The following is a 22,571-nucleotide window of genomic DNA, read 5'->3' on the forward strand; positions in this document are numbered from 1 at the left end:
CAGCAGTGACATCTTTCCATTTGGAGATAATACATAATTTTAATGTATATGGGGGATGAATTGATAATTTTATAGCATATTCCTTGAGCAAAGTTGCAACACACTTTCCTCAAAAAAGGCAAATTGAGAACAAGATTCCCTCCCCTTTAGCAGCCAGCCAAACGTAAAGAGCCACTTTGGACGATAATAAGGTAACATAAGGGGTCCAAAGAATGTCAAAATGGGCAGCGGCTGTTCTTCTCCATCAATCTCACTAACTAGCATAAGCGCTACCTCTCCTTTTCAATCCCAAGAATCACCATCAAACTATTTAAATTTCTGCTCACCTACTAGATTCTTGGAACCCCGTCTCCTTAAATCTTCCAAGATTTTCATACTCAAATCCCCATTGAAGTGTGCTAAAGTGCATAAAATGCAGACCCAAGTGGAAGATTCTGCGAAACCCATTGTCGATCTTCATGATATCGACCCAAAATTGGTGCAGAAGCTTGCTAATGATGCCCTTGTCTGGTGCTCTCTTCGTGGACTTCTTGTTGGTGACAGAAATTCGGAGGTCAGTCTTTATGGCAATAGAAACTGCTTTTTACATCACAGAGAGATAAGTTTGTATTACTGAATTATCTATGAAAATATCAGATTTTGTTTATTTCTTTTATTGTTTTGATTAAAGATTGGTGCTTTATTTTCCTTTTCTCCTTTGTTTATCAAGAAGGTGGTTAGGTGTTATTGTTATTGCTTTCATGTGATATTTGTGCCTTTTGAAATTTGAAGAGGTCAGGAACTGTTCCTGGTGTTGATATGGTTCATGCTCCAGTTGCTCTGATACCAATGTCATTTCCTGAAAGTCATTGGAAGCAAGCTTGTGAAGTTGCTCCTATTTTCAATGAACTCGTGGATCGCGTGAGTCAGGATGGAGAATTTCTGCAGCAATCACTGTCTAGGTTGGTACACATAATTGCTTCTGTGTTTGCTGCTCACTTAAAGCATGTACTGGAACAGAATACACAACTCTCTAGTAAGTTGGAAGAGATAATGGTAGTTCTTTAGAGTTTTATGAAACTTAATGCAATTTTCTGCAGGACGAGAAAAGTTGATCCTTTCACCTCCAGACTACTAGAAATCCACTCCAAGATGTTAGAAATCAACAAGATAGAGGTACATCTTGATATCATACAATTTTAATTTCGAGATATGTGCGTACCACATTTGTCAGCTCTTTATATTATGGCATTTCTTTTCTATTCTTTAATCATTGTTAGACTTGTTCTGTTGTTTTGGGTTGACATACAATTTTGATATTCCTAATACATGATATCAATCACCATGATTTTGATTGACCCTTTTATCATTGGACTTGGTGTTACTCAATTTGCCTGATAGTAATAAAAATTCTCGTTGTTGCTTTAGATGTTGCCATATTTGATCATCAGAAATGGAGAATCTGTCATGTATTTCTTCATCTCCAATCGTTATAAGAAGGCATTATTCATTTATGTGCCTAAGTCGACTTATATTAGTTGTAGGAGTATTTTATTGTTTCTTTGTGTAGGAGAGAATTTCCCATTTGATATAACATTGATGTAGGAAATACGCTTGGGGTTGCATCGCTCAGACTATATGCTGGATGAGCAAACTAAATTACTTCTGCAAATAGAGCTTAACACAATTTCATCATCATTTCCAGGGCTAAGTTGTCTGGTCAGCAAGCTTCACAGGTAAAATAATCTATGTTAACTTATGTAGCAAAGCTTCCACTTTTTTAATAATGAAATGCATTGTAATGTCCTTGTCTAAAAAAATTCAAAAACCTTGAGCAACAAAAACCTTCAAGGGCTTTAAACAAGCAGCTAATGATATCTGCAGTACAGTTGGGTAAATGGTGTGTTATAGGACAGTCTGGTATTGATACTCACTATCCAGAACTTCTGTTGTAATTTTATCAAGTTATTTCTTGGATTTTTGTTTTATGATGAATCTTCAGTGTATGCATGCGTGAATATTGAAACGATAACGTCAGATCATAAAACATCTAGCTCTTTCTCCTCTAAAGCCCATATAGAAGTTGATATTAACTGTCGTTTACAGGAGCTTGCTTCAACAATACAGAGAAGACATTGCATCAGATCCTAACAGAATTCCCGCAAACAATGCTGTAAATCAATTTGCTGAAGCATTGGCTAAAGCTTGGAATGAATATGGTGATCCAAGGTCGATTTGATTTGAGAGATTTTTTTGCTTAATGCCAGAAAATATGTCTTTGAAGTTGTTCTAACTTTAATACATATTGCAGGGCTGTGATTATGTTTGTGGTTCAAGCTGAAGAGCGCAATATGTATGACCAGCATTGGCTTTCTGCATCATTGAGAGAAAGATATCCTACTTTCAATGATAGATGTGGCTTTAATGTACTTTCATGGATCTAATAAAGGAATATAGCCATATTTAAGACACTTAAGATTATCTTGGTCTGAAGTATCAAAAATGCATTCTGTGTAGTACATCTGCAGTGATTTTTGCTTGTAAATTCTCCTAAAGATATTTCCTTAGCTTATAACACACATCAAGTTACAACTATCAGAAAGACACTGGCTGAAATTGATGCACTTGGCGAGCTTCAACAAGATGGTACCCTTGTTGTGTATGTAACTTTTCTACCAAAATACTGTGTTAAAGCTGTTAAATTTGCACTTTCTGTATGGGAAGCTTAAAAGCTTTAGGATTGCAGAGATGGTCAAGCTGTGGCAGTCATTTATTTTAGAGCTGGCTATGCACCAAGTGACTATAACTCGGAATCTGTAAGATTATTTTTATACTGCTTGACTATGGTTATGAAATTACTGGCTTACTTTTAAATTCCTATTCAAATATGTGCAATAACCACTATTTGCTGACATTAGAGGTGGATACCCTCTGTACAGTCAGATTTTTACATGGCTCGATTTGTTTGATAAAATTATCTGTTGGTATCTTTATGAATCACCATCTCATGCCATTTAACAATTCTTATCGAATCTGTAAATACCTGAAATGAAAAAAAGAAATAAGCAATTCCTTATTAAAAGAAAAAGGAGAACACAGTTCCAAGGGGGAACCTGTCTGGTAAAAAAACAGTGGGCAGGTTATTCCCTATTTTAGCAGGTATACTCTAGATCAGAATTTCTTAGATAGGGAGGTGAGAGAAAACATAGGTACACACAATTGGAGAAGAAAGAGAAATGAGCACATGATTTTGGGTGGAAGGGAAAGTGCTGTTTAGCACTGATCACTGGCTGAGGAGTAGTCAGCTGTAGTTTTCAGAGTCCAAAATAAGAGTAGCTTGTGACAAGATTCCTATGTCTTTGACATGGCATGGGGGTAAAAGCATTTTAAACAAAGTTTTTTTTGATTAAAAAAAAAAAAACAAAAAAAACTGGTAAGTGAAATGGAAGCAAAAAAAAATTCAATAACTAATTGAAATGGAACTGTTTGGATCTATGTTGCTCAGACTCTTCAGAAACGTCGACGGGTGCGTGTCGGATCCTCCAAAAGTAGTGCATTTTTGGAGGATCCTACACGGGTGCGGCAGCAATTTTGGAGAGTCCGAGCAACTTAGGTTTGGATGCCTAATTCAGGATAATGGACCCTGATCATTTTCATTGTACAGTTAAAAGGCAGTCTCTGGTTCTTTTAGTTAGTCTTATGGATATTTAGCCTTTACTTTCTGCAAAATCTTTTGAAAGCATCTCTAAGTTGTGCACACACGTTTTTGGGTAGAGGCAGAATTGATTCATAAGTACTGTTCAATATTTGAGATTATGAAAGTGGCCCAAATAGAGAGATTGGCCATTTACTATTGCATCTCGTTGTGATCTCCACTTAGTTATACACTTCCCAGTTACCTATCATTTTTGCTTGATCTGTTTTATGCAATTTATTGTAGGAGTGGAAAGCTAGGCTGCTGATGGAGCAATCACGTGCAGTCAAGTGCCCTTCAATTTCTTATCATTTAGCTGGCAGCAAGAAGATTCAGCAAGAGCTTGCAAAGCCCAATGTACTTGAAAGGTAAAAGCTTAACTCAAGTTGCGTCTCTTGTGATTCAGTAATTAGTAAACTTAGTGTGTTGATACAGGTGTTTAAATTTGAGTCTGGATAATTGTTTGGGATCTTCCCTCTCTGTAATGGGGTTCTGGAAAGGCAAAACTTAATGCACTTAGTGCTTTATAAACTGATTGTGATGAATAATGTCATTCCGTTGCTCTCTTTTCCTGTGGTACAAAAAGAAGGTAAAAAAATAAATGTCTAAATTAAAAAGATATAGACATCCAGACAGTTTGAAGTAGAACGTTTCGTTTAATTTGTAAGCTGGGAGCATAATGAATACAGTTATGCAGTCATTGAGAAATTAACTTTTCCTAATACTCTATCTATGATTTGGTAAACTTCCGTCCTTGTTTATGAGCAGGTTTCTGGAAAACAAAGATGACATTGCCAAATTACGGAAATGCTTTGCAGGGTTGTGGAGCTTGGATGACTCCGACATTGTCAAGGATGCAATTGACAGGCCAGAATTGTATGTTATGAAACCACAACGAGAAGGAGGAGGTCTGTCTCATGAAATTGATTTTGTCTATATTGTAACTACACATCAAAATCATTAATACTAGATCCTCTTCTCACCTCAGGAAACAATATCTATGGGGAGGATGTCAGAGACGCTCTTTTGAAACTGCAAAAGGAAGGCACTGGAAGTGATGCAGCCTACATTCTAATGCAGAGGATTTTTCCAAAGATCTCTCACTCGATACTAATGCGAGAAGGCATCTCTCATAAAGAACAAACCATATCAGAACTTGGGATATATGGTACCTATTTAAGGTATTTAGTGAATATGCTGTATTGCACCCCCATGGACCCACCCACCCCAATTTAACGTAAGAATGAAAAAGAGGAACTGCCAGAAAGGAGAAACGTTGAGGCAACCTTTTTACCCAAAGCATGTTCCAGTCCCTACTTTCAGCTTATGTTTGATTCATAGAATGATGTTACAAGGGATGCAGATTATTTGAATAACAAATGAGCAAGAATGATTATTTTATTTTGTAAACCTAAGTTTTAAAATCATCGTTGCCCTCTAACATCTTGTGCTGATATGCACTTCATATGCAGGAACAAAACAGAAGTTTTAATCAACCAACAGGCTGGTTACTTGATGCGAACAAAGGTCTCTTCATCAAATGAGGGAGGAGTTGCAGCCGGGTTTGCAGTTTTGGACAGTATATACTTGGTTTGATGGAATTGGCTTGCGCGTTGACTCTATAACAAGGGTTGAATGCAGAAGCTGGACAAGTCATTTCCTACATTATTTTGAAACACCATGCTTTTGCCTGTTTAACCTTTCCTTGTTTTACATTGTATTTTTCTTGCTTAACATCTTTAATAAATAGAGCTCTCCATATCTGAAGGAAGTGACCAAAAGAATGATAAAAGTCAATTCAAAGTTTATGATTGCAATTTAAACCTATTCAGCGTTTGGACTCTTTGTTACCCCAGGAGCTTTTACTGTTATGTTGTTCATTACATGTAATTCTGTTTCACATTTGTTGGTACTATCAAGATTGCTCACCTGCTTTTTTGTTTTCTCCTATGTGATCTTATTAGGATATGTGTGAAATATGCATTGCTCGATGTGATGTATCATCTATTTGGAAACATCCTTTTGGCTAGAATGGTAAAATAACATATTTCACACTATGTTATTTTACCTTTTTGAACATTTTTATCCTTTTAACTTTAATACCTTTTAATTAAAAAATGAAAAAAAGAACAGTTTATTTTAAAATAAAAAAAATATTATAGACTTTTTAAATGTCTGGCCATTTAGCATTTCCCAATTATATTATGGATAATTGAGACGTTGCAGTCTTTCTGTTTGTTTCAATTTAGAGCATGCAAATTCAACCAATTATCAACACTAAACCACCTTCCATCTTTTTTCGGAAAAAAACACCTTTTATGTTTTATTTTTTCCTAGTCTCCCATTATAAGCTATGAACGGGTGAGAAAACTAGTTTTAAGTAAATGATTACCTATACTTGGTGTTAGTTTACTATAATTAATGTGAGAGAATGTAATTAACTATTGCTTAGTGATAACAATGTAGATGACTGAAACTCTTGAGAGAACAGCATGTACTCATGACATGACAGCAAGACGGCCAAATTGAAAACCACACGCATTCCGTTCACAATGATGTGAATTGTGATAACACAACTTGGAAAAACGTCAATTAAATTATTAACTGAAATCAACACAATCTGAAGTATAAGAAATGAAAACCAAGACAGACGAAAAGGGAAAACCATATTCACAAAATGGGTGTACAAGGAAAGAGGCATATCTATTCTAATTCTAACAGAGACCAAAATGGTTTAATTAATTTTCCTGGAATAAAGTCTTCACTAGTCCTTCCAGCCAAACTCAATGGCTCGAGTCTCCCACAGTGCAGAGAGCTTGCGCTCTTCTATCAATGCAGCTTCAGCCTTTTCCCTCCCTCCCTCACATGTATCTATCCCTATGTTGCACTTCTCTGATTCTTTTTGGTAGTGTGAAGATGCTCTTTTGGCACTCATAATTAGAGCCTTGGTGCGATTCAAGACGTCATCAGTAACATTTTTTTGCAAGTTAATCTCCTCTGCTAGTAAAGTAGCAATGTCCTTTTTCATCTCTTCATTCAACTGAGGATCATTTTTACCACAGTCTGCATCACAAAAAGAACCAATGATTAGAGGAAGCAGCTTAAATCAAATTAAACCTCTCCTCCTAAATTTTTCAACAGCGACCTACTTATCTGCACGCATGCAGCACAATGTTGTGAAAGACTATATAGTTAGATGGCAGAAAAATGCTACATTAATCAGAAAAATGGAGGAAGAGCGCCAAAGGGTGGCTCTTTCTCTACTTTGCTTTCAGTGTTCTAGACAGTTCTTCAAAACTTTTAGCGGATGTCAAACAGTCAGTTTGTCCAGAACATCTCAGCTCTGTTTTTTGTTTTTTTAGCAAGTATAGTGCTCTGTTGTGAGTTGTTACTAGGGCAATCAGGATTTAGACACAAGAAAAATAAAAAAGATGGCTTAGATTTCAGTCAAGTGCTGGATTAGTGTCGCTTTAAATAATATCCCATAGCCAAAAGATTTAATCGTTTCTCCAACATTATGCCTTCATAGAGTAACTTTTAATCAGGAAACAGTATAACACTTCACTCAATTTCGCAGAGGATTACTTGTATAACTTTACACCTTACAGTTTTTCAGGCACTAAATGAAGCAGAGAACTAACCTGCCAATGAGCTGTTTAAGATGTCTGCAAAACAACACATAAATAGGAGATAAGAATCAACAGGACAGAGGAAGACATCATAAACGATGTCAGTTCTGCATTGAAAGATATTATTATTTCCAAAAGCTATGCTGATTTTCAAACATCAACACCAAGAGAAAAGAGAAAGTACTGGATAAATAGCTTAAAATTTTGTTATACCAGACAAAAGAAGACAATATGGTTAAAAAAATATCTTGAATGTTAATTTATAAACATTAAAGGTATTGCGTCATAGCAGTATATATTTGAATAGTATGCTATACTGATGGAAGTATCATCCTTTATATGTAAACAATCCTCATCCTCTTCAAAATAGAGAACCTCAAGTCTTAATGATGTAGAAGGTATTCAGTCTACTCCAATCAGGATAAACAAATAAACTATTTCAGCTAACTCTTGGAAAAACTATTTCCTGGACCCTATTATGCCACTTTTTGCAGATGCAAATTTATCAAAAAGTTCTCATTCTTAAGGAGCTTGTCAAGCACTAAGAATTTCTCCCTGTACCAGAAACATATAGTTCAAGATCTAAATACAAAATCAGTAAGAGTCGGTACTCTGAATAAGTTCAATAAAATGCTCTGTTACCAACAATGAGAGGCATCTATAGCTTAGATAAGTCATATCAACCTATTATTCAGGATGACAGATTGGGAGTTTGGAACTGCGGCTACTGAATCACTCCAAGGTTTACAAAGTTTCTTCCAGGCCCACCAGTTGTGTCGTGATGCCAATTTATGCCCTCAGAGAATTATGGGCTCCTTATGGAAATCAATAAAAGTAAAACAGACTATTCAGAACAAGGCAACACTTCATTGACTACTAGGTCACACCCAATTCATTGACCACTAAGCCACACCTTTGAACCTGATACCTCATGGTTCTCACCCACTTTTGTCTCTTCAATGAAATATGTAATAGTTCCTTTCCCAGTACAATTCTCAAATCAACCATTAATTAGAAATTTCAGTTAAAGTGTCTTTCTCTTACATTTCGTTTTAATTGTAACCTGCACCAATTCTCAGCAAATTCACTTAGTTCTTGTGGATTCTAGAAAGACCTAACTTAAGATTAACTGTATGAAATCCTCGCTATGTATATGGAAGTATAATAATACGAAGCATTTGATTTTTGTACCAGGACAATATAGTCTTTAAATATACAAGACAGTTCACTCATTCCTGTTACTTCTGTCATGAATATTCTCTAGCCATACTCAATAAGAACATATAGACTTAGAAATGACCTTTTGGTTGATGCATGGAATTGGCTAAGCATTTCATTTGAACAAAAATAGAGCTAGGATGAATGGTTTTGTGTCTATTTCCAGTTCTTCCTCCTGTGGAAGAACCAAAAAGTTTTCAACTCACATGAATTCCTTCTAATATTTAGTTATAGTTCATTCTCCACCTTCTATAAGTGGTAAAAACAAGGTACTATTAATTGAGAATCCTGCCAGTTTCTTCAATTGGTTAATACTTATTACAAAAATGGACCATAGTTCACCAATTTGGATGACAAGCAACCCCATGAAGGCTATACAAGTTTTCTTAATCAAATTGTTCATACATAGACCTTAAACAATATCACTTCTTACTAAAAGCAGAAACTCAACTTTAAATGAACTAAGTGTCTCAATATGTAAAAGGCATTACTTTTAGTCATTAGGATCAAATCAGCCAACATAAGTACACAACCTACACAATTTTAAAGTAGATGAGCAAGATTTAGCATCCAAAGAGAGATAAACTGACCTATAGGCGAGAACATGGGATCCTCCTCACAATCACAGAAACATGGAGGACATGAAGACAAAGCCTTAGAGTGCCGCAATGTTGGTGTTGTCACCATGTAAATAACCAAAAACAAACCCACCAGAACCAAAACAAATCTCACAGTCCCACGACTAGAGGACCTATGGTCTAATGGATAAGCCATAAAATTGCCCCTAAAACACACAACAAAAGTTCCAAAACCCATCTGTCAGTACACAAAACAAACAAGCAAGCAAACAACCCAAACCAGATTTCAATTTCAAAACAAAATCAAGAAAAAGACAACAAAACTACAAATCTGAAAATCCCATTTTTTCAGATTTTCACTGAAAACCACATATCAAACACCCAAAAAAACACACATTTTCCATACCTGTGTCAAAAAGATCAAAACTTTCTAATAATCAGAAACTCAAACTCAATCATTTGAGCAAGTCTGAACAAAAACCCACTTCACAAAATGGGTCTATATCCTAATGCCTTGCAACCCACCAAACGAAAAGAATGTATAAGCAAGCACACAAATGATTGTAGTGAGTACTATTCAAACTCTTTCTTGAAATCCAAAATACAGAGAGAGAGAAAAAAACACAAATAGTGATTAGCTTTAGTGGATTAGGAAAAGTAAAAGTAACTCAGATCCCAAAAAAGAGAGACGAAATATATGGAGTTGGTTAAACATAATGCAACATTTGTAGAAGAGAGAAAATAGGAGGAATTAGGTAGTGAAGAACAAGTCTCTGCTTTTTAAAATAGCAAAGGTAGTGTTTGATCATCATTCAAACACTAACAATGGATGTGTTTTAGTGCTAATCACAATCCAAATTAAACTTTAATCAAAACCGGGAAAATAGAGTAGACCAATCAATCTGGTCCACGTATGTCATTTAGTGTACCTACGTGGTCCCCAAATTTGTAAGTAATTATTCACTTGTCCTGAAAAAAGTATTAAATGTCGTATCAATTTGTTTGTCCCTAAAATGGAAAGATGTATTTTTTTTAAAAATAAAAGTGTATCAATTTTTGAAAAAACTACTTATTTATTACTACTACTTAAATCACTTACATTTTTTCCAAAAAACTTGATTAAATACCTAAATTTTCTAAAATAAACATTTTTTAACTTCTTAAGAATTTGGCGAAACAGGCTATTAGCCTTGTTTGAATTAAAAAAAAAAATTAATTAATAAAAGCCATTAAAGAAAAAATATTGAGTATAACTATAGTATCGCTACCTAGATTTTTTATTTTATTTTTGTTTCCCTCACGGGTCCCATTGGAGCCCGACTAAATTCAAATCACGCAATTTAAATAAAATTTTCTCCATATTCAGGGCTCGAACCCAAAACTTCTAGGGTCTATTTAAGGGTGAAACAGTTCACCACTATATCACAACCATGATTGGTTACTACTAAAGTTTGTGGTTTTTTGAGGGAGAAAATACTACCTGGACTTGGTGAACTTGTAAGATTAGACATAGACGGGTCGAGTTGCCTGCTTAATTTAGGTAGTTGCCTAATGGACAACTATAGAGACAGATACAGTACATGACTGGATTTTATTTGTGTAAAAGGTTTATGTCTTTCTTGCACCAATGAATCTTCTGAGCCTACATACCAACAGGACAGACATAAACAGATTTGTAGAAGTTAAATTCATAATCTATGGGTAAAATTATTCCTTTTCGCATAGTTCAGAGCATATTCGGCCCTCTTATCGCATGTTAAAAGTGTTGTTCCTAAAGGAACTTGTCGAATTTTATGTTGAAGGAGTCCTTATCCCATGGGAATATATATATTGAGAGCCAGTACTGTAATTAGTCCTTACTAATGTGTAATTTGTTGAATGAGAATTCAGACAGGTAAAATGAAACAATACTGACATACAGAAAGGGAAAAAGAATTGAAAAATATATAAATATTTTACTAATTCAAAGGACACACACCATATGTCAAAATTAAAGTAAAACTAAAAGTATAGAAAGCAAAAAAGAAAAGAAACAAATAAAATAGAGTAACAATCATGGCTAACTCTTTCAAATTCAAATCCACGCAAACAAATTTAATATTTTAATTTTAAAAAGAAAGAAGAAGACAACAGAATCTGTCGACCTCATAATCCTAATTAGTAAAGCAAATGTGAAAAGTTGAAACCTATCAATTTAAAATACTCTCTGTCTCGTCCCAAAATAAGTATCGTTTTAGCTTATTTCACGTTCATTATTACTATATGTTACCTCTATTTATTAGGTGTTTCTTAAGAATGAAAAGTTATTAAGAAGATGTAGTTCTTTAAAATTAGAGAATATATAGTTACTAACAATCAAATTTAGCATACAGGTATGTTGGAATTACAAATGGTGTACGAGTGAATGAAACATTTGATGCAAAAGATACACCATCAAAGGAAAGAAGAAAACAGACACAAACAAGGTCTTCATGTTTGGCCTTGGTTTCATCGAAGAAAAATAACCCTTTTATCTGGTCTGAAGATGATAAAAGGGTTATGCTATCTGGGCTAAAGAGCTACTTCTGCACTGGGCCAACCAGAAGCCCAATTCGGATAAAAGGCCCAAGAAATAAAGGTTTTACATATAGCTGAAATGTATATACATAGATAGGGAATAAAATTTGTTATAGATAAGCCAATTAAGATTGTACAGCTGGAATGGTAGTTACAATAGAAGGTTCTATTCTTTTCTTTAGTTGTATATAAATATAGGAACAACTTGTATTCTGGATATTCAATGAATACACAAAATTTCTAAATTCTTGTCAACTTTCAAGGTATAGACTAAAACAGAGAGGGAGTTAAAGTTAATAACAATCCAATTACACCATAATTTTACTTAATTACTAGCTAGCTAGTACTTATAATTTAGATAATAGTATTCTCATCATCAGAATCTTCTGCAAAACAATCCATGAAAGGATAGGAATCACAAGTTCCCTGCCATTTAACTCCTGTAGGACCATAAGCTTTACATTTTTGATCCTCTATCATATCAGGATATAGTCCCCATTCGTGAAGTTTTTTGTCATCGTGATGAAAAGCTAGGCTGTATTCCCCGCCATGCCCTAATTGCAACACTTGAAATTCACTAGTTTTCATCCTGTTGAGATCCTCAAATTGCTCAATCGTCCAGTCGAACCATTTCATGAGGAAGATCCGACTGGATAGTCCATGGGTAACGATGATGATGTTGGTTTCTTGACAAGGATCATGACAGACGAATTTCTTCATTTCTATGTCCCTCCTCAAGCATTCAATATAACCTACATATTGTTATAGTATGAGTTTATGTTACTACTATACTATTCGTCTTTAAAATATTTACACAATCATCTTATTATTTACGACTAAGGTAATTATTATAATTAAATCTCTACATAACATATATTGATTGGTAGTCTAGGAAAGAGTTTAGGTTATATCATCATCAGGACAAGGCTTACTTATAGACATCCTTTGAATGAGTGGAAAGGTTTCTTACACTACCATTGATGTTTGTAACTTAAACTCGATTAAATGTGTTGAATTATATTGATAGTACAAGAAATCTTAGTATATGTTCCTTTAAAGTCACCACCTAATTTTACTTCCTTATTATTATTATTATAACTTTTTCATAAGGAGACGACTTTCAGCTTATAAACTGTAGAAAAGTCAAATCATATTATTTCTAGTCAATAAATTAAGTTCGTGTTTACTTAAATATATATACACTTCAGTTAAATGTCAAGGTAACGCATATATAGCTCAAGAAGGAAAAGAAACATCTAAACTATGTTCAAGAAATTAAAATGAAAAACAGAGCACTTCAAATGCATAACAACAACAAACAAGCACCCTGTTCAGAATTATAACTTTTTCGCCAAATACATATCTAAATTATCACGAATATTATACTCTAACTATGGATTGTTCTCTTTTCCCATTTGAACTATCACCAGTAACAAAACACACGTCAACTATGAATTATCATGTAAGTAGAAAAAGGAAACAAATTAGGGTAGAAAAAAAAACAATATTGAATTGTGATTTAGACGTAGAAAAAACCAATAGAACTTACTTGATATACGATCATAAACTTCAGCTCCAGTTTCACCACCAGGTACTCTATAATAAAACCTCCCATACGTTACTCGTTCCTTCTTAATCTTTGCTATACTTGCAGGGTCATGATAGTTTCCAAAATTCAATTCTCTCAGCCTATACTCTTCCTTCACACCCATCACTCTCCTCTTTGGGAACGATCCGCCGATCTCTCTCAACGTCTTTCTCGTTCGCTCTGCAGGCGAAACATAGAAGAAAACCTTCCAATTGTTATCATTTTCAGAAATCAGTTTCTTAATTCGGATTCCAGTTTGCTTGGCCTGCTCAATCCCTTTCTCCGTCAGTTCAATTTTGTGATTTGGAGTTGTTCCGTACACATTGATGTCGGCGTTTGCTGAACACTCGCCGTGACGGACCAGGATTATGCGTTTGGGCAAATGAGTGTTGGTTTGAATTTTGACGAGAGACATTTGAGCAGATAGGTAGGTACAAAAGGGTATATTATTATTATTAAAGAGAAAGACCAGTAATCAACTTCTATTGATGTTTGTGTTATTTTGGTGATATATCATGCAGGAAGTTCACATGGTTTATATACATGAAAAAAGGCCAAATAGTGAAAAAAATTATACAAAAATTCAAAATAGTCCCTAAAGTATGATGATTTGAACTGTTTTGGTCCCTAAAGTTTGCAAAGAGTTGGTATTACTTTTTGTCTGATTTGACGGAAACTATGAAAGCAATTTTTTTTTTTTTAGTGGGAATTGCGTTTGGAGTTACTACTATTTTTGTAAGTTTTGTTAGTTTTGCTTTCTTTCTAGAATTTGATGTGTTGTTTTATCTAATGTGGTTTTTTATATTGCAATTTTTAGGATTTGATGAGACTTTCTTACTTTTATGATTAAAAAATACTTCGTATATCTCATCAAATCAAATTACTAAAGTTCGTTAAATATTTGACAAAATCAAAAGTATTAACATTTTAAGTACGTTAAATATTTGAAGAAATCAAAAGTATTAACCTTTGATAAACTTAAAGAACCAAAACTATTAAAATTAAACTTTAGGGACTATTTTATACATATTCTCATATATATAAGACTATTTTTCATTTTCTCATATATAGATTTTTTTAATTTTTTTTTTTTTTGTATAGTAGTTTGAAAATGAAGGTGATGCAACTTTGACTGAGCATCCGAGTCTCCGTAGACCTATAATATTCGCAGAGTTTATATTCAATGCACAGAATAAAAGATATGAATACAATTAAATAAATGACTTGTAATAGTCTTACGTATATTAAGTCTTTTTATATCATAAATTTCAATTTGATAATAACTAACATATTATAAAATGTCGAGATCGTAAAATGAAAAGTAAGCAGTATAAGTTTTCCTCGCAAACAAGGCTTAAAAAATAGTTATCCATCTTGTTTAATTTGATGTGAAGTGTTAAAAGAAGTTATTAAACTCGTATGTAAGTAAGTCATATAAATTTTGATATTTATAATTTATTTAATTAATGATAAATTAAAAAAATACTTTAAATATAAAAAGACACCATTTTAATTGAAACAATAAATCAGAAAAAATATCATATAAATTGAAAAAATATAATACTAAATATAATTATTTATATATGTCCAACAAAACAAAATTTATATTGAACAATATACCTTACGAATATCCTTTAAAGAACTGGTAAAGTTTAACATGCTCTCTTAATGAATACAATAATAATGCCTAAATATTCTAATGAGAAAAAAATATGTAACGTTCCAAGAACTTCCCCACATGTTCCTCTCTTTTTCTTAACTAGTAAAGTTTAACATGCTCTCTTAACGAATACAATAATAATGCCTAAATATTCTGATGAGAACAAAATATGTAACGTTCCAAGAACTTCCCCACATGTTCCTCTCTTTTTCTTAACTCGGTGTTCGATAATTATTTTAGAGTCCAACTAATTTGAATTTATATTAAAATTTTTTATTAATTTAGAAATAAAACCTTCTTTATCAAAAACAATTTTATACTAAAGACTCAAATTCAAAATCCCTTACGACTTATCACCAGGGGCGGACCTAGAGTCTGCCGGAACCCCCTCGGCAAAAAATTACGTTGTATATTTAAGGTATTTTTAAGAATTTTTATGTTTATATATTGATTTTGAATCTCCTGAATATAAGATTAGAGGTTGGCTTAGTGGTAGAGGGGTTCAAACCTCAAATCTTAAGCACTGCTCTTTTTTTTTCAAACCCCCTTAATGAAAATCCTGGATCCACCACTGCTTACCACTGCACTGCACTATCGTAACCTCCCCACATGCTCATGTTGGCATCTTCTGTGTCATTATTTTTTTTAATTTTTTTTTTTGTGGTAGACAAGAAGGAGACCTGTCGCAATATTGATTAATTTTACGTGTCCTGCATGGAGAATTATATTGTGGCCCTAAACATACGGCAAAGTTTCTTAATTGAAGTTACCTTAACTAATTAGATATTCAAGTTAATTACATCTTTTCAAGTCATTTTCTTTAGAAGATGGAAAAAATTAATTACGATAATTAATTAACTCACAAGAGAATATCCTTCTGTTAATTTACCATAAATAATAAAGTACGTTTCCCTTATTAATTATACAACTACATTGCATGAGTGAAAAGTTTTCATTTATATTTTCATTAGGTAATTAATTATACATATGTTTATAGTTCCACATAAGCTTTTAGCAAATAAGTAATTACAATGAATTATTAAAAGACTTCCTTAATTAATGAAGTCAATTTACATTTTTTGTCCTTTTTTTTATTCGTATATGTCGTTTTTGTTGGCATATTGAAGGACTAGACTTGACTAGAGAGTAATTAAAAGTTGAGTCAAGCTAAAAGTTATATGTCCCACGCAGCATTCTTTTAGCGTAAGAGTAGAGTCTAAGTTCCAAATTTGTGAAATTACATGAAAATCACCTAAAAAGAATCTCATACTTAAAAAAGTTCGTTTGAAAACAACCATTCATTTGATATTTTTGATTCAACTCATATAAACCAGGGAAGTATATATGAAAATTATTAAACATTACGTGTTGATAAGAATTTTTCTAGTATTAAAATTAATTTAATAAATAAATGATTAAGATATTATTTTTCATCCTTTCTTTATTACAAATTATAAATATAAAAATATTTTCGTTAGGAAAAGGATGAATGGTGTATATGGGATGGAGGGAAGTTAGAAGTTTTGTTTTTGAAAATTTATTTATAAAATGACTCTTCGAGTAACCTAGTGGTTTGGGCTTGAGACTTTCATATTAGAGGTCTCAAGTTTGAAATCTCTTGCCACTGAAAGCAAGGGATTTGTTTTCTGAGTCAAGCTTGTCGCACCGGGTTTACCTAGTGCGAATTACCTCTCTTGTGTGGTTTGCAAGCTATTGCATAAGAGTGAAGGCTCGATAAACTAAAAGTGCTTATAATCGGAAGAAATAATAAGTTGAGGTTGATTACTAATGACTTTTGTTGATTTTGGCTCATAAGCATTTTGAATGTTTATAAGTCAGTTTAATTGACTTATAAGCTTTGAATCAATTCAATATCTTAAAATTTTAATTTAGATATTAAAAAATTATATGTGGCAATTTTTCATTCCATGTCAAAATAATGGTCATTGGTCAAAGTTTTCAGAATAAGACTCGAGAGAACTTGATAAGGTGAATTTCAATGCAAAAGTGCTTTCAACTCTGCAATTACCTTCCATTATACGTCAGTTAAAACAACGACCTCAACAGTGAAAACTGGTCTAAAACTTGTAACTTGACCCTGCCAAAACTAAATCAATCTTCATCCTGTTTAAAAATCATAATTTTACCAGTCAAAAACTAAATCCATACTTCATCCTTGATATCAAATGATTGTTATTCAATTGAAAGTTTCAAATTTACAAGAAATTGACACTGATAATGCCTCCGGGCCTAAAATTGTAACAGCAACTTGAAAAGAGCTTACAAACATTTCTATCAGTTAACCAAATGAACAGTACAACAGAATTGGAACGAATACACGTTAACAATGTCATGCTAAGGGGAGATACGAGTTGTTTGACTTCACATCTTCATCATCTTTGTCATTTGAATCCGCTAAATGGTCAAAGAAAGCATCAAGGTACCAAGGGCAATGATCATTCAAAGTACCCCTGTTAGCATTAGCTCGCCTTTTTTGGTCAGCGATCATCTCAGGGGACATACCCCATTCTAGCATCTCTTCATCAGTATGATGGACTGCTAGGCTATATTCACCACCCGCCCCTAATTCCATAACTCGAAACTCACAATTCCCTAGATTGTTTAGGTACTCGAATTGTTCCACTGTCCACTTGAACCACTTCATTAGAAAAACTCGACTAGCTAGACCATGGGATACAATTACAAGATTCAACTCCTCATTAGGATTGTGATGGTGCCTGTTCATATCAACATCCCTCCATAGAGTTTCAAGGAAATCTGCATTACAAAATTTTACAAATGAAAATAAGTATCAAACTTCACTCTTCTGAATTGCAGCTTAATTCAAATGCATCCTCATTGATTCAATGCACTGAACAAACCAGTTACATTTTGCTCAAATAACAAATTAAAGAAACCAACTACTACCATAACAGAAGGATTTTTGGTGGACACATGTAAAAGAAATCAGTCTTTATTATATCACTAGTGTGTATAAAATAATTAAGTATTTGAATCATATCACTATCATCCATTTAAGTCAACAATTTCATTCTGGTCTCAAAAATTTTGAATTAGTTTTAACCGTCGATCTTATAATTTAGATTAAGGCTATAAACACATCAAACTTTAATTTTAAACTAGACATGGATCTTTGATAAGCAGAACTAGGATCAGAAAACAAAATTCAAGTCCATCCTATGAGCTAGTAAAGCTTGGGGAACCTTTCCAACATTGAGTATTGAAGGAAAGAAGACACTTTTTTCCTTCAAAAGGTGGTATTATTAGTTCAAGTCATCCTTCAGAATTTCTCTCGTAAAAAATATTAGTGATTGTTGCCATGAAGATATGAATTTCTTCGGCGATGTTGAGTGTCATCAAGCATAAGATTGAATTTAATACTGCCTTGGAAAAGATGCTTACTACACTAGTAGATATAAAGCACAAAAAGGTTTGGTTCTTTCTGTATATTGGCTGGGATTCAATATAAATCTATGGTCATTCAAAAATTAAGATTTGTTGAGCAAACTGCTATGAGTTTCTTATCCCTTTCAAATGAAAAAAAATCAGACAAGCACGTTTAATTCAGTCTTGATGTAAAATAGTACTATAACTTCCATTATGTCATCATGTTTTACCAACTTGCTTATGCTGAAAGCAGACTACTTGATCTTATTCTTATCGTAACTTGAAGTCTCAGACTGTTAGTTCTATCAATTACACTACATTCTTTTAAACGATAAACTCATATTATGGATACCATTATCCATTTAATTAACGATTATTTAAAGATTGCATCTTCCTTTCAATTGGAATAACAATTGATGTCAATCAATAGAAAAAACTGAAAAATTGAATGACATGAGCAAAGTTGTGGCGAGACCCAAAGCTTCAATTATATCCAAAGGTGTGTGAGAACTGAGAATGCAGACCAGTACACCAAAGGAAGAATCCAACTGTAGCAAATTAAGTCTTGGCATTCTTTCAGCAATATGAACAACATATTGGGCACTGGCTGCAAGGCTGCAGTTAGTTGCACCTTCTTTGACTTTTAGTATGATTTGTTGTTCTAATACAAGTTAAAAATCCCAATGTTGTTAAACTACTTATATGTGGACATCAAGAAGGCAAGATTACTACCACCAACAGAGTATAACACACAAATCTCAAGATCCAGGACACACTGAAAGACATTGTGCCTTTGAATGGCGACAAACGATAATGGATCTCATAGCAACCTAAACATCATACTAATTATAAAACCTATATCATGACTTAATCTTGGTCTAAGCCAAACCACAAACATCTTCGTTAGAACAAAATGCACACACCTAAAAGAGGTTTTTCCCGAACAAATTGGTAATTTCTAGGAGAATATCTCACACCAGTATCCACCCATATCCCGCACCACAGTAAGAAAGTCGCGGCAAAATAAAATGTCGGAAAGATCTCTTAAACCCCTCTCAAATATTCTTAGATTGAAACTAAAAACTAAAGGATCCATTGTTACTTCTTCTTTTTTTCATCACAATATATCTTTTTCTTTCCAACTATCCTAAAACTAGACAAAAGACATACATTCATCTAGGCATGAACTAAATATATGTGATTTATAAGAAACACCTTCAGAAGTTTGTCATCTATAGCATACAATATCATTGCAACAAAATCAGGTCATCAAAGGTAATGAGAATAGCAAAATTATAGGGTTTCAAAGTACAAAAATTCCATTTATTGCAAAATCAAGAGAGAGTATTTGGGTAATTAAAATTCTTACGGGAAACTCGATCATAAACATCAGCAGCTGATTCGCCTTCTGGAAACCGATAGAAAAATCTCCCAAATCTCTCCCGAGTTTCTTTAATTACTTTCATACGCTCAGCGACTTGAAAATTCCCAAAATCTTGTTCTCTAACTCTGCACTCTTCTCTAACCCCAAGCATCCTATTCTTCGGGAATGCCCGGCCGATCTCCCGGAGCGTGGACCGCGTGCGCACGTAAGGAGAGACATAGAAGTAAACCTTCCAGTTCTCAGACGACCCATGGCCGGAAACAACATCAAGAATCCGGGAGCCAGCTTGTTTTGCTTGTTCAATCCCTTGAGCCGTCAAAGGGATTTTGTAATCTGGGGTTACGCTGTATGCTGCGTCGTCCTTGTTCCCTTGGCTCTCGCCGTGACGGACCAAGATTATACGCTTTGGTAGGTGGTACTTTTGTGTTGGAACATCAGTGCTTTCAGCTGTGCCGTTTATCATTCTTCGTTTTTCTTTGATTGTTTACAAAAAAAATTGTGGGTATTGAAGGAAGGGGTTTTTCAAGGTTTTTGGAAATGGATCTCCATTAATGGTGATTGGTTAAGAATTTATAGAGTTCTAACGAGCCGCTTTTTTTTTATTGCTGGAAGTGGGAACGTGGTGGATTAACATTTGAATTTGAATTTCTGAACGTGTGATTTTCAACTTCGCGTTGTATTTGTCATTTGTAGATAAGATAAGAAAGATGCAAAAATAGAAATACAATTATTAGCGTGATGTATATAATTAAAAAAAATGATATACTTAAGAAGTCAGCTTATTTTTGTAATGATTACTCCCTTCGTTTCAACTAATATGAATTGATTTGATTTGGTATGGAGCTAAAGAAATAAAGATTTTTTAAAAAAATAAATCATTTATTTTGTGTAATTAAAAATTCTTTTATTATGAATAAATTGAGTATTTTAAAGTTAAATTGTTACTAAATATAAAAAATATATTTCATTTTTTTGGAAATAACTCAAAAGAAAAGTGAATCTTATAAATTTTCGAGGGAGTATTCAAAACTCACACAAAAACTGTCACGCCCCAAACTCAAGAGGCGTAACTGGCTCCTAATGCCAAAACTCAGGCCCGAGCCGACCCTGCTGAACCATTTGCTACTAGCACATGGCAGTCACACACAATCAATAAAATAAACAAGTATATCTCGGCTTAAAACTAAGCCCTCAACCGGCAAAGTCCCTGTCAACAGATCTATAAACGAAACAGCTACTCCCAAGAGTTCATATAAAGAAATAGCAAACTAGCACAAAAGTCCTGATTAGGACGTCGAGGCCACCATGATCTCTATACCAAAACTGAAAGCATGTATATATCAAGACAATACATCAAACAACTCACAAGCTTCAGCAAACCAACAAACTAGGCCAGCATAGCCATAACGTAGCTACACACCCCGCACACTAGTCTGCAAACCTTTAAGAGTAGTACATATTTGTGGGACAGGACCCCAGCCTACCCATAAAAATATATATAACAAAAGCTAACAAACCTCCAAACTCTGACAGCTCTGGATGAAAGGGGCTAGCCAACTGGATAAAAGTCAATCCTGCTGCTAGGAGGTCTACTGGATTGTCTGTCGGGACCTGCATGCATGAATGCAGTGCCCATAGGCAATGAGGCGTCAGTACGAAATAATGTACAGAGTATGAAAGACAATAGACTATGAGCAGGTATCCTAATATACTGGAATAATCCGATAAATAGATCAAGGATACGATAAGTGTACCGACCTGCTCCTAAATCTTAACTTATCAAAAATAATAAAATAACAACATAACCAAGCCACCATAAGCTCGGTAGGTACAAACAGCACACAAGACCACTTACTCAGGCCTTTATAATCCCGGAAGGTGCTAATCAGTCTATATACCCCTATCGGTAGTCCCCTAGCCCTGTAGGCACTCACATAGCCCTCTTAGGCATTAATATAGCCCCGTAGGCAGCACATAGCTCTCTTAGGCATCAACATAGCTTATAGACAACTCATAACCCTCTTAGGCAACAGCATGGCCCTGTATGAAGCACATAGCCTTCTTAGGCATCAATATAGCCCTGTAGGCAACTCATATCCCTCTTAGACATCCATATAGCCTCGTAGGCAAAACATAGCCCTTCTAGACATAAATCACATTCCTGCAGCTAACCACAATAGCCCCAAGGGCAACAATAACAATCCAATCGCTAAAAGCGAGCAATTTGGTTATAAGCAACCTATACGAATAGCCTCTAAGTCGTGCCTAACATAGGGACGCTACTAACTGAATAAGAATCCCGACAAGGGATGATTATATCAACTCGAGCAGCCAACAATCAACAATAATGGCCATAAGTATAATAAGGATAACAACCCAATTACATTGCTCCTACGCTTTAAGGAAACACGTCGTGAGTAGGGAATAACCTTAACATACCTTTTTTGTTGAATTCACGTGGCCTAACGACTTTACTCACAACCCCCCTCGATGCTACAACAAGGCAAGACCATAATCAACACAAAAGAATAGAGGATACCACGATAATCTGATAAAATATATGTATTTCCGTCGCAAATTGCTATTGGTGACTTATCAAAGCTAGAGTGGATGGAAGAAGGGTCTTACCTTGATTTTAAGTTTGTAATACACCTCAAAGCTTTAAAATATGCCCAAACCCATGTTGTCCAACAACCAAAGTACGATATGCTAAGAAATCGATAAAACAAATTATACCATGTTGACGAGCCCAACGCATAGAACAACTTTTGTCAAGGACTTAAGTCATGAAAATCTGTAACTTGGTTGATCCTAGAAATGGACTTTGTGAGTTTCTGGTTATTCACTAAGAAAAATGAAGGAAAAATGAAGAAAAGT

At 34.2% G+C, this 22,571-nt stretch overlaps 4 protein-coding genes across 4 annotated transcripts; 1 reads left to right on the plus strand and 3 right to left on the minus strand.

The window, feature by feature from the left end:
- Positions 1-92: 92 nt before the first annotated feature.
- On the plus strand, positions 93-5,462 carry LOC125873692 (glutathione synthetase, chloroplastic). Its single transcript, XM_049554568.1, has 12 exons — positions 93-553; positions 772-941; positions 1,080-1,155; positions 1,585-1,715; positions 2,086-2,208; positions 2,291-2,371; positions 2,558-2,638; positions 2,726-2,795; positions 3,920-4,041; positions 4,442-4,581; positions 4,662-4,854; positions 5,146-5,462. Exons 1-12 carry the CDS (start codon positions 221-223, stop codon positions 5,267-5,269), a joined length of 1,644 nt encoding a protein of 547 aa, XP_049410525.1. The 5' UTR covers positions 93-220; the 3' UTR covers positions 5,270-5,462.
- A 788-nt stretch (positions 5,463-6,250) lies between these two features.
- Positions 6,251-9,953, minus strand: LOC125853294 (uncharacterized). Its single transcript, XM_049532963.1, has 4 exons — positions 9,505-9,953; positions 9,111-9,304; positions 7,315-7,338; positions 6,251-6,736 (listed from the first exon to the last, which is right to left on the minus strand). The coding sequence occupies exons 2-4, from the start codon at positions 9,292-9,294 to the stop codon at positions 6,438-6,440; spliced, it is 507 nt and encodes a 168-aa protein (XP_049388920.1). The 5' UTR covers positions 9,295-9,304; positions 9,505-9,953; the 3' UTR covers positions 6,251-6,437.
- A 1,968-nt stretch (positions 9,954-11,921) lies between these two features.
- LOC125853539 (phosphoglycerate mutase-like protein AT74) lies at positions 11,922-13,738 on the minus strand. The gene is made up of 2 exons (XM_049533249.1): positions 13,204-13,738; positions 11,922-12,406 (listed from the first exon to the last, which is right to left on the minus strand). Exons 1-2 carry the CDS (start codon positions 13,655-13,657, stop codon positions 12,009-12,011), a joined length of 852 nt encoding a protein of 283 aa, XP_049389206.1. The 5' UTR covers positions 13,658-13,738; the 3' UTR covers positions 11,922-12,008.
- A 3,314-nt stretch (positions 13,739-17,052) lies between these two features.
- On the minus strand, positions 17,053-20,406 carry LOC125853252 (phosphoglycerate mutase-like protein AT74H). The gene is made up of 2 exons (XM_049532919.1): positions 19,680-20,406; positions 17,053-17,680 (listed from the first exon to the last, which is right to left on the minus strand). The coding sequence occupies exons 1-2, from the start codon at positions 20,155-20,157 to the stop codon at positions 17,253-17,255; spliced, it is 906 nt and encodes a 301-aa protein (XP_049388876.1). The 5' UTR covers positions 20,158-20,406; the 3' UTR covers positions 17,053-17,252.
- Between the last annotated feature and the right edge of the window lie 2,165 nt (positions 20,407-22,571).

This window comes from Solanum stenotomum, chromosome 1 (assembly GCF_019186545.1).
Source record: "Solanum stenotomum isolate F172 chromosome 1, ASM1918654v1, whole genome shotgun sequence".
In the NCBI taxonomy this organism is placed as follows: domain Eukaryota; kingdom Viridiplantae; phylum Streptophyta; class Magnoliopsida; order Solanales; family Solanaceae; genus Solanum; species Solanum stenotomum.

What these genes read in the sequence shown, in the direction of transcription:
- LOC125853539 (XM_049533249.1), bottom strand. Translation starts at nt 13,657, where the DNA reads ATGTCTCTCGTCAAAATTCAAACCAACACTCATTTGCCCAAACGCATA. An exon ending in AGTTTATGATCGTATATCAA is followed by an intron (nt 12,407 to 13,203) that starts GTAAGTTCTATT and finishes AACAATATGTAG; the next exon opens with GTTATATTGAATGCTTGAGG.
- LOC125853294 (XM_049532963.1), bottom strand. Translation starts at nt 9,294, where the DNA reads ATGGCTTATCCATTAGACCATAGGTCCTCTAGTCGTGGGACTGTGAGA. An exon ending in TCCCATGTTCTCGCCTATAG is followed by an intron (nt 7,339 to 9,110) that starts GTCAGTTTATCT and finishes GTTGTTTTGCAG; the next exon opens with ACATCTTAAACAGCTCATTG. An exon ending in CTTAAACAGCTCATTGGCAG is followed by an intron (nt 6,737 to 7,314) that starts GTTAGTTCTCTG and finishes TTTGTGATGCAG; the next exon opens with ACTGTGGTAAAAATGATCCT.
- LOC125853252 (XM_049532919.1), bottom strand. Translation starts at nt 20,157, where the DNA reads ATGATAAACGGCACAGCTGAAAGCACTGATGTTCCAACACAAAAGTAC. An exon ending in TGTTTATGATCGAGTTTCCC is followed by an intron (nt 17,681 to 19,679) that starts GTAAGAATTTTA and finishes TTTGTAATGCAG; the next exon opens with ATTTCCTTGAAACTCTATGG.
- LOC125873692 (XM_049554568.1), top strand. Translation starts at nt 221, where the DNA reads ATGGGCAGCGGCTGTTCTTCTCCATCAATCTCACTAACTAGCATAAGC. An exon ending in TAGAAATCAACAAGATAGAG is followed by an intron (nt 1,156 to 1,584) that starts GTACATCTTGAT and finishes ACATTGATGTAG; the next exon opens with GAAATACGCTTGGGGTTGCA. An exon ending in TCTGCATCATTGAGAGAAAG is followed by an intron (nt 2,372 to 2,557) that starts ATATCCTACTTT and finishes AGCTTATAACAC; the next exon opens with ACATCAAGTTACAACTATCA.